General features: G+C 44.2%; 2 protein-coding genes across 2 annotated transcripts in view; one reads left to right on the top strand and one right to left on the bottom strand.

The window, feature by feature from the left end:
* Nucleotides 1-1,399, bottom strand: part of LOC116859665 (basic proline-rich protein-like) — a 2,274-nt gene extending 875 nt beyond the window's left edge. The window contains 1 exon segment of the mRNA XM_032845129.1: nt 6-1,399. Within this exon segment, the coding sequence (XP_032701020.1) occupies nt 6-1,399 (1,394 nt within the window).
* The window catches only part of ASH1L (ASH1 like histone lysine methyltransferase), a 181,233-nt gene continuing 169,623 nt past the window's right edge, over nt 7-11,616 (top strand). The window contains exon 1 of the mRNA XM_032845040.1: nt 7-160. The gene's annotated coding sequence lies outside the window, so the exon portion shown is untranslated. The remainder of the gene's footprint in view (nt 161-11,616) is intronic.

Here is an 11,616-nt window from a genome sequence, read left to right as displayed (position 1 = left end):
CTCGCTCGCGGTTCCGCCCGTCCGCGCCCCCGCGGGACGCCTCCTGACAAGCGGCAGGGAGCCGCCGCCGACCCGGGGCCGCCGAGGAGCCTGCTTGGCGGCCGCCCCCCTTCCCCACTTCCCTGCACTCTCCTCTCGCTCGGCCTCGGCCTCTGACACGGTGAGCAGAGCCGCCCGCGGAGGCTTCGGGCCTAAGTGCTCCGTGCGCGAGGCGAGCCTGGGCGGCCCGGGCGCCCCTGTCACCTCCCGGACCTGGACCTCCGGGAGAGCGGCGGCGGGGTGGGGGAGGGGAGCGAGGCGAGGGGATCCTGAGCGGCCCGGGAAGTCCCTCCCGGCGGGGGGGAGGGGGGGAAGGGGTGTCCCTGGCGGGCGGGCTCCGGGGCTGGGGGAGGGGCGGGAAAGTCGGCGGGCGGAGGCGGAGCCGCCCGGGCCCCTGACAGGTTAGTTGGTGCTCGGCGGGAGCATCCCCCGGCCCCGGGGGCAGGGGCGGGGCGGGGCGGGGGGGGCTCGCCGGGGGTGCCGGGCCCGGCGCGCGCTGTCCGGCCCGGGGTGCGAGTTGAGCGGGTGTCCTGGGGAGTTTGGACGGGGACGGCGAGTGTGGCCGTGAGCAGTCGGTGTGCGGGTGTGTGCACGCGGGGCCGGAAAGTGTTCCGGGAGAGTTGGCTCGGGTCCGTGCAAGTGTGCGGGAGTTCCCCGCGCGCCTCGCCGCGTCCCGGAGCCGGCCGCCTGCTCGCCCCCCCGCCGGCCGTGCCCGCGCCCTGCGCCGCCTGGGAGCGCCCGCTGCTGCCGGCGCGGAGGAGCCATGGCGGTAGCGCCCTCGGCGCCGCGTCTGTGTGTGCGGCCGGGGACGGGGCGCTCGTCCCGGCCGGTCGTGCTCCTGGGAGCCGTCCTCGGGCGGCGGCCGGTCGTGCCATCGCGAGCCCCGACGGGCTGTGAGCCGACGGCCCCCGCCTGGCTGGGAGGCTCGGGCGGCCTTCTTGCGGCCGAGTCGGGGCCGGCGCCGGGGCGGGAGGCTGCTCGGAACGGCGCCTGCTGCGGGGTGGTCCTGCGCCCGTGCGCACGCGGTGCGGTGCCCGATTTCCCCCGTCACGGAGCGGGGAGTGGAGGCAGGACGACATCCTTTCCCCAAGGTCACGCCGAGTGGGTGACCACACTGAGGCTGTGCCCCAGTGCGGTGCCTGCTTGTCCAGCGGTGCGTTCGCCGCACGCCCGGGCCCCGCAGGGTCTTCCCGCACCGTCCGGCTTCCTGGGGAGCCGGGGGCGCGGGCGCCTGGCCGGCGCGGCTGCCGGGGCTGAGCTGTGTCTCACGCGTGCACGCCCCTGGGCCGGCCCTGCAGGGTGGCCTGTAGGAAACGGGCGTCCACACCGGGTTAGTTATTGCTGGTGGAGGAATCGGCATCTGACGCTCGGCGTGTGTCGTGCGGGGAGGACGTCCGCTCAGCTGCGGCCGCTGGAGGACGCCGGGCCGCCTCTCTGGAAGTCTGTGGGCGGGAGGACCTTCTCCCCTTCGTCCCACAGATGTGTTTATGGAGTTTGCTGAGCAGTTAGCCAGTGGTCCCTGCCTTGGGGGGAGAATAATCGACGTGACCCTGTGGAAACAACCTGGGTGCCTCTGAGGGGACTTGGCGTGGCAGGGGTAGGTTAAGTCCAGCGCCAAGGACCAGTCAGTGTTGGGATTGAAACTAAAACTTTCCTTAAAGGTCTGCTGAGTGTGGAGGGAATTTACTGTCCGGGCAGGTTCACACGGAAGCATGCAAGTGTGTTTACCCATGTGAAAGCGTGCAGGTCTGTGACCCGCGGGGCCTTCTTTTGCATCTTCTTTTGACATTTATGAGTGAACTGTTTTGGGGATCTGGTCACTGTTGCTGGACATTCCTGTGGATGTTGGAGCTTTTTGGCTGGGCTGAAGGAGGTCTCTAAAGACTAATTTTGCAGTAAGGATCCTGTCAGTGACTATGAGGGGGAAATGCTTGAACGAAGACTGCAGAATGGTGCATCTCTGGAAAACAGTATTTTTGATATGCCAGATTAGTAGTTCGTAAAGTTTTTTTTGGGTCACTTATCCTTCTGAGACTCTGATGAAAGGCCCTCACTGCCAAACGAGCTTTAACACAGTCACACAAATGATGCAGACGATTTCAGGAACTGAAATTGTGATGAAGTAGAACCTTTTCATATTTAGGTCTCATTTGAAAGCCTTTTAAAATACATGGAGCTTTGTTTGGAGATGAAGATGTGGTATGAGTTTTAGGTGAAAAAGATTCTGTGACCGTTTTTGGTGTGCTGAAAGTAAGGAGAACTTTAAGGTTGTGTCTTTTACTCTTTATAAACTCATTTTTGCAACGTTAGTACAGGATTCTGAATTAGGTGGTAAGAAAACATATTGCTCAGATATTTATAGCTTTATTCTTTTTCCTTTTTATTCTTAAACTCCTCTTTCCGGTTTCGCATTGAGATTCAAGCTTCCGAAGCTCATTTACTGGATTTGTGTTATGTGTAACAAACTTTATCGATTGAATTCTGTGCAGGAGACACACAGATGAGTAATATATGGACGCTGTCCTTGGACAGATTCTAATCCACTTGAAGCTGAGGATTCTGTGATGGGGGTGGTTTTCAGAAGGGCAAGAAGGAGGGAAGAATATTCCTGGAAGTTGATGTTTTATGACTTAACTGCAGAGTTTTTGCCATTATTAATTCTTAGGAAGCTATGAAGTCTTCCCAGTCTATATGCAACTTTGTAACTATGAAATGTGTTTTGGTGTCATCTGGTGTTTTTGAAAAGGAGGCATACTTTGGTTGCCTTCCTTGTCTTGTTTTCAGTGTATTTCTGTAGTAAGTTTGTAATGAAAGTTTTAATGTCTTTTTTTGGTTGGGGGCGGTGCATGCATCCAAGAAACTCTTCTGGGGTAAAATGCAGCAGCTGTTTGACAGACTACCCATGCGTCTAGTACTGGGCATTTAAAATACTTACTGTGTTTTCGAAAGAACCAGAAATTCAGAAAGGTGTTTTGATAGCACAGATTACAGGATTCGTTAAGATAATGTAAAGATCTGAAGAAAAAATGGTGCAGTTTTCTCTGCTCTTTATTGTCATGGCCTCTGTGTAAGAATGTCATAGAAATTTGTGAAAAGTTTAATGTTTTCTCTAATTTTTAACTTGGATAGTAAATTTGTGGGTTTTTAACCCACTGAGCCACCCAGGTGCCCCTAAATTTGTGGGTTTTTAAAATAATATGTTTTTCATATGCATGTAGTGTGTATCTGTGCATATAGATACATATTTATATAGTCTTGGTTGTATGAGATACTTGATAATTTAAAAAATAATGCTTATAATAATTACAAGAAATTATTCAGAATCTAAGGATCAGGGAACGAAAGCAATTTTCATGTCATATTTTTGAGTTGTGTTCTAAAATATGGAGCATAGGAGCGCCTGGGTGGCTCAGTCTTTAGGTTACTGCCTTTGGCTCAGATCATGATCCCAGGGTCCTGGGATTGAGCCCCACCTAGGGCTCCCTGCTCGGTGGGAAGCCTCCTTCTTCCTCTCCCGCTTTGGCTTCCCCTGCTTGTGTTCCCTCTCTTGCTGTCTCTGTCAAATAAAAATAAAATCTTTAAAAAATAAATAAAGTATGGAGCATAACTTTATTCCTCTATATCTTGCTAGGCATTGTGTCTTTATGACATTAGCAGTACCACTTGAGGTTTTATCCTAAGTCTTCCAGGAATTACAAATAGAGAAGTGGCCACATTTAGTCCTGCCAGAATGACTGCCTCTACACCATGGAGAAGTTTTAACATACCTGTAGGTGATGCATCTGTAGTTAAGAATTTCATATTGCTATTTGAGTTATGTGTGTTGGTCTGAGTTGTTTAAAGGTAATACATAATCTTCCTGATGTCTGCTGTGAAGTCTACTTTGTGGCAGCCTTTCTAGAAGCATGACATGTCTTAAACCTGGTTGCCATAAAAGAGGGAAGTCAAAGTAATTTTTGTTTTATTTTGAGTTATTTTGCTATTTTTAAAAATTAATTTTTTAAAGATTTTATTTATTTATTTATTTGACAGAGATCACAAGTAGGCAGAGAGGCAGGCAGAGAGAGAGAGGGAGAGTGAAGCAGGCTCTCTGCTGAGCAGAGAGCCCGATGCGGGGCTTGATCCCAGGACCCCAAGATCATGACTTGAGCTGAAGGCAGAGGCTTAATGCACTGTGCCACCCAGGCGCCCCTAAAATTATTTTTTCTTTAAATTACCTGTAATTTTTTTGGTTTTGTTTTGTTTATATTCTTTTGTACTGAGGTTAGATTTTCAAACTTAGGATTTGTCTTCTTAGTAAATGATAACTGTCAATCTTACATTTCATGTTTCAGAGATCAGCATTTTAGTGACTGACTCATTGGTGGTGGTTGATGGCAGCGTGATGTTGACACAACATAATAAATTATAGATTTAAGTGATGACAGAAATGTAATAACCTTGTTATTTCAAGAGTTTTGTTGCCTTTGTTGGACAGCTAACTTTTGTATATTTGAAGAATCTATAAAATTTATTTTAGCATTGATTGCTTTTGCTTTTCATAGCTTTTCGTCCTTGGCGCTCAGACATACGCAAGTTGACTACAGGATTGTGTACTTTTTCCATTTTATTTTGTTCATTTTTTAAACATGGGAAATTTCAAACATGCAGAAATGAAGAGATGAGTGTAGTGTAGTGGGTTCTTCTGGCTTTAGCAGTTAGTATCACCCAGTTACTACCCTGAGTCCCTACCTGTTGGCCTCACTGCCGCCTTGCCTCCCCTGCTTTGCTTATTTTGAAGCAGATCTTTCAGATATTATATAATTTCGTTCATAAATACTTCAGTGTATGCATTCTTTTTACACTTTAATGGGGAAATATTTCTCCATAGTTAGGTCTATTTAACTTTTTAGATTAAAGTGATGATAAGTAGAACGAAACTACTTCTAATCCATTTTACGTGTGATTAAGGTTTGCCTCTGCAAACTATAAGAAATGAATGGAATAGAATTCACCTCACTGCTTTTTAGATGTTTGCATTGAAAAATGCAGACAGTTCCTGTGTTTGCCAGAAAAGCTTATCAGCTTTTTTCTAATGTACGAGTGAGAAATAATGTGTCTCTTATAGTTGTTTTTTTTTTTTTTTTAAGTGCTAGTAACAAGATACTGAAAACATTTTTGAGCTCTTCTTGTTCTTGATTTTCTAACTGAATCTAATTACCACAGAGAAATCAGATAATACTGGTGATGTTGAACAGGAGCTAAAATTGGTCTAAATTCATTTGGATGGTATGAAATAACATTGTTTCGAATTTTGAAAGTTTAATTGTGGACAATTGAAAAGTCCGTACCATTGCTTCCATTGTTAACTACAAACCATTGGTAATTATGATGAGAACATAAACATTGTAGAAAAAGAAAGTACATATTCCTGTTGTTACAAAGATAAATCAAATGTAGAGATTTGAAGTGATTACTAGTAAAGTAGAATTTAGCCTTCTATAAAAAGTTGGCAGTTAAAATTATGAGTGTGAGTTCTGTCACTAGTGAAACTGATTAATTTATCTTTTGTTATATCTTATAGTCCCACAGTAAATAAATCATGAATTTTTGACTTGTTTTACATTTTATCTCTTCCACACTTGGTACCAAATCACTCTTCTCGTTCGGTCCTAACTGTTCTAAAACCCCAGGTGGACAGTGTCAGATTAGAAAGTAGCTATATTGTTGGCTTCTTGTTACAAGGGACATTATTTAGAATATGGAGGTGATATTCCTTATGATATGGTTTTTTAAATTGAGCATTGCTGAAAATGAAAGCACCAGAATTTAAATGTTTACTAATATAAGAAGCCTAATAGTGCTTAATGGAGAGAATTTAAAAGATCATCTTTGAATGAAGAAACCGTTAACTCTGACATTTGAGGATATGGGGGACTGAATCAGTCATGTATGGTAATTCCAGGGTACAAATGTTTTATGGAGTATAAAGGTCTTCAAGAAGATTGGAGGATGTACATCTCAAGTGCAGATTGGACCAAGTGAAGTGACAGCACTTTAGGAAGTTAAAGTTTAGATTCAGAAACATATCAAAGAAAAAAGAGTAATCACCGTGAAACTACAAGGAGAGATTTAATTCAACTGTGTGTGTATGAAAAAATGTTCTATAAATGTAGATAAAGTCACAGTTAAATTCTGTTCAGCAAGTGTTCTTTCTGTGGCACCCGGGTGACTCGGTTTGTTGAGCACTGGACTCGCGCTCTCAGCTCAGGTCTTGATCTCCATCCTGTGCCTGGAGCCTACTTTAAAAAAGACAAACAGGGGCGCCTGGGTGGCTCAATGGCTAAAGCCTCTGCCTTCGGCTCAGGTCATGATCCCAGCGTCCTGGGATCGAGCCCCGCGTCGGGCTCTCTGCTCAACGGGAGCCTGCTTCCTCCTCTCTCTCTGCCTGCCTCTCTGCCTGCTTGTGATCTCTGTCTGTCAAATAAATACATTTTTTAAAAATCTTGAAAAAAGAAAAAAGACAAATAAAAACAAGTGTTCTTTCTATTCATCTCTCATTCAGCCGGCTGACATTTTCCTGATGCTTATCTCATTTCCATTTCTCTACCTATGGTGTTAGGAAAAGAGAAGGGTTTTTTTTTTTTTTCCTGCCTCAGAAAATAGTGAATCTAGTAAGAAGATAATCATGTTAACAAACGCTACAATACACAGTGTAGTACATTTCTCCCAGGTAGAGAAGGGAGAAATTTATTAACTCTGTGGAGAGAAAGAAAAGGTTAAGGATAGCTTCCTGCAAGGGGGAAGAGCCAGGTCTTAAAGGATAAATATGAGTTACTCAGTAAGGCTTAGAGGGGACGTTCTCGGTAGGGGAAGATACCTGCGAAGGCATAAAAATGAGAATAACCTAGCAGGATGAGTTAGGGACTGCAGTTTGGATCCGCACTTTCTGCCTGTTTTCCTAGGATTTCCTGTGTCTTCAGTACCATGTAAGGTTGGGTTTTGCACTTACAGATCCACAGAACAACAGTGGAGCTGTGTTCACACACACTGCCTAGACAACATCGTAATACGCTGTTGCTGTAAAGGTTATTTTTCACAAAGATTAAAGTCAAGAAGATAATTGTTATGTTTTAGTTACTCAAAAAACTTCTAGAACACTCCACCCCTTCCCCATCCTTGTCCGTGCGGCATTCATTATATGCGTCCAGCCAATGAAGACTTGGTATGATTGCTTTTCTGAGTAAGGAGCCGATCTCCCAGCCCGCACATTGGTGTATTTCCCCCTCAGTTTGTTGAAAATCTGAAATAGTGATTAAGATTATGGATTCAGAAATCAGATTGACTAGGCTCAGGTCCCAGTTTTTCTACTTACTGTGTAATCTTCAGGAAAATACTTAAGGTCTTTGGTTTTCTTGACTGTAAGATGATGGTAATACACAGGGTCGTTGAAAGATTGTAGCAGGTAATACACGAGAAGTGCCTAGCTAGCGTCCTGTGCGTCATGTAGCAAGTACCTAATACAGATCTGCTATGACTATTTCTCTTATTTCCTAGAAAGAGAAATTTTTTTTAGGAAAATAAATGACCTAGCATGCATATAATGCTTATAGGAAGTAAGAACATGTAAAATACATTTTGAAAGTATGTATAAACAACTTTGTTACATATATATGTATTTTTTCGAATTCTCAATTTATGTTCTCTTACTTTTCCTCACCTGTGAATTCTACTTTTGTGTTCTCTCACTTAACTCTAGACTAGGCTTTTTTTGTTTTTTGTTTTTAGTTTTTTAAGATTTTATGTTTAAGTAATCTCTGTGTAGACCCAACATGGGACTCAAATTTACAACCCCAAGATCAAGAATCACATGCTTTAATCAACTGAGCCAGGAGCCCTGAGACTAGGCTTTTTTGTTTGGTTGCTGCTTCTTACCAAATCAAGTACTTGTTTTTAAAATGAACAGGAGTAGATCTTTCAGTTTGAAGTTTTTGGGGCAGAGAACTTTGTCTTTGAACTGAATTGGGTTTAGTTAGGATGGTTCTCAATGCATTTATTTATTTATTTATTTATTTATTTATTATTTTTTTAAGATTCCATTCATTTACTTGACAGAGAGATCACAAGCAGGCAGAGAGGGGTGGGGAGGAAGCAGGCTCCCTGCCGAGCAGAGAGGGCTCCATCCCAGGACCCTGAGACCACTACCCGAGCGGAAGGCAGAGGCCCAACCCACCGAGCCACCCAAGCGCCCCTGTATTTATTTATTTTTAAAGATTTTATTTATTTGAGAGAGAGCACACATGCACATGGTAGAGGGAGCAGGAGAAGCAAACTCCCCACTGAGCAGGGAGCCCGAAGCAGGGCTCAGTCCTAGGACCCTGAAATCATGACCTGAGCTGACGGCAGAAGGTTTACTGACGGAATCTTTTAAATCTGATCATCTCTTTGGTTTTTAGAAGCCCGGTGTATCCTTCCAAAGCAGAACCTGTTGCTTTCACTAAACCACCTGCGTTTATTGAGTGTTTAGTATGTGCTAGACTTTAGGATACAGTGAAGAATGAACCAAACAAGGTCCTTGGGCATTTTCATTTTACTCTTCCAGAACAAGATGTTTTAGTACTGCTGTAATGTGCTACCATCATACTACATGTGGTTCAAGCAAGGCATTGTAAAAATTTATGAAAGAATGTCTTGGGATATGATTATTTTATGCCAGAGCAAGTCAGTTCTAGGACAAAACCCTCTTTCTCTTGAGGCCCTTCATTATCTGCCTGTGTTTTATCCAGGCGATCTACCGTGCAGTTCGTCCTTTGGGACATCAGTAGATTAACTCCTCCGTTCAGAGTCAAATAAAAATTAAAACTAGCATTCTGTCTCCTATGCCTTCTAACAGAAGGAACATGTAGACTTTCATTCAGTAAATATTAATTGTATACTTACGTTATACCAGGTACTGTTCTAAGCCCAGGGGGTACAGTAGTGAAAAAAAACAGTCAAAAATCATTGCTTTCAGGGGCACCCGGCCGGCTCAGCTGCTAGAGCGTGCCACTCTTGATCTCGGAGTCTTCAGTTCGAGCCCCACCTTCGGTGTAGATTATTTAGAAAAAATCATTGGTGCTCACTTTTGAGTAAGATATTAAATAAATGGATATGATGTCATAGCATCTCCACAGCAGGTGCTGTGAAGCACATGTAAGTGAAGCGGGGCGTGGTCAGTGGTTAAGGAGGTCCTTTGAGGCAGTGGTACTGTAGTGGAGACAGGAATGCTGCCAGGCAGTGTCTGGGGCCCTCAGGCACAGGCCCTCAGGCAGTAGTATGTTTGTGTTTAAGAAATGAGAAAGGGCTAGAACAGAGGAAACAAGGTGGGGATGAATGATAGGAGATAGGTAAAGAGGTTAACCAGGGGCTACGTAATGGAGAAACCTAGAAGACTTGACTAAGTGACTAGATCTTATTCTAGATTATTCTAGATTTGATAGGAACCTTTTGGGAGGTTTGAGCAGGGAAGTGACGTACCGTTTGACAGGCAAGAGTGAGGCAACCAGAGGCGCCAGGTAGGCCATTGTGACACTTGAGGCAAGAGAGGGTTATGAGGGGCACTTAGGGTGGTGTCAGGGAGATGGGGTCGCCATCTGTTCTTAAAGGTGGGGGGATGAGAACTTGGATGGCTGTGGGGTGTGAGTAAAATGATGGCCTCAGCATTGGGTTTTGCTGAACATGTGCTGAAATTTGGAATACCGGAAGAGGCAGGTTGCAAGAGTGCCAAAATTAAGAATTTGGTTTGGATGTGTATGGACTTTCCTGTTATTTCTGTTACTTCTGTCTCTAATTATATTCCGGTTGAGGTATTGAGTAGGAAGTTTGATCTATAAACCTCAGGATTGCGGCAGACAGAAATTTGGTAGTTGATCAGGGTAGTGTGATCAGGTAGAGTGATTTAGAGCCATGGGACTTGATGAGATCACCTGGAGAGTGAGTGTAGACAGAGGAGATGAAGTTCTTGGAATGAATCTTGGAGTATTCTTTGGCATTTAGAGGCATTTAATCCGTACTGCCACGGCTGAAAGAATTGTGTGGTAATTTTACAAATAATACTTTCTTAAGAAAAGCTAGCAAGTACTAGTAAAGACAGACAAAAAAAGTCGTTGAAGAGCAGATTTACTTTGTCTGTCAAATAGCTTTTTGATTGTTCCGAGATCGGAACACTCATTTTATGTGAGACTAAAAGCCACAGTGCCTATTTTTACTAGATTACTCTGAAGAGATGGCCAGAATGTCATTACCTTCCTAGATATCCATTGTGGAGGGCAACATAAACTAAAATAAAGAAATCGAAATTTATAAAATAATGAAGTTTGGGGGGGGGGTCTGGCTGGCTCAGTTGGAGGAGCATATAACTTTTGATCCCAGGTGGTGAGTTTGAGCCCAATGTTGGATGTAGAGATGACTTAAATAAAATGTAAAAAATAGTAATAAAATAAGGAAGTATCAGAAGACATGAAGCTTCTTATCCATTCGCATGATAACCATTCCTGGCTTGGACATGTTAAGTGAGGTCAAGCTGCCTCCCGATTTCTTCTCTGTCACTGGGCACTGTTAAACCTTCCTTTAATGAGGCTGGTTTTTTCTGTGGACTTGCTGAGTCAACACATTAACATCTGAGAATACATGTGTAAGATCCAATACATGAAGGTATTAGGGGCTTAATATTGTTTAGGTTGACTTGCTCCATATTTGGGGACATCTGGGCTCGGGTAGGAATTTTTTTTAATGTATTTGTGGTGTCCGAAATGGAAAGGAATAGAAATTACAGACCAGATCACAGCATATAGGTTATTTTGGGTGGTTGATTTAAACCCTATCAAAAGTTCTCTTAGCTACTGCATGAAGCAGATCCTCTCTCGCTTGAGTGCATGACTTCCCGCTCACCGGTCCCCCTCAGCCATTAGGAAAATGCAGGGCACATCTGTTGAATTACGCTGTGCCTGAAAGGCCAGTAGTTTTGGACTTTGTCAATCCAGGAAGAGAAATTAATTCCATGACATTGAGGGGAAACATTTCTAATAACTACATACTCCCCAGGGTTTACCTGACATCTTGTTGCAATTTTATAGAAATCACTGAAGAATTAAGGGTCCATCATGTATGACTTCTCTTTCCCAAGTCAAAGTCAGAATCATCAGGTGTGTGCATTAGAGAGCCGTTTCTCTTCCAGGTAAATGGTGTCCTTAAGAAAACACTGCCCCAAATTTCCAGATAGGTTAGAGATGATCTTAAGTAGAAACTGAGATGTTTAAGAGGGTAATATGATTTGGGATTCAGATAAGCTTCTAAAATATTTCTAGATGAATCTATTCCACAAAAATCTGGAAACTGTTCACAGAGACTTAGATGGTTCAAAATGGCCATTTTCTAGTTTCCTGGGTATCCGTTCTGTGCCTTACCTTAGCAGCTGGCCTCAAAATCAGAGGATGATGATGATGGTAGTAGTAGTAATAGTGGTAGTAGTAGTAATAGTGGTAATAATAGTAGTGGTAATAGTAGTAGTAATAGTAGCAATAGTAGCAATAGTAGCAGCAGCGGTTGTTAGAGGCCCCA

This window comes from Lontra canadensis, unplaced genomic scaffold (genome assembly GCF_010015895.1).
Source record: "Lontra canadensis isolate GAN:19392208 unplaced genomic scaffold, GSC_riverotter_1.0 scaffold160, whole genome shotgun sequence".
In the NCBI taxonomy this organism is placed as follows: Eukaryota; Metazoa; Chordata; class Mammalia; order Carnivora; family Mustelidae; genus Lontra; species Lontra canadensis.
Note: the sequence above shows the minus strand (reverse complement) of the source record. Positions and strands in the feature narration are given on the sequence as shown.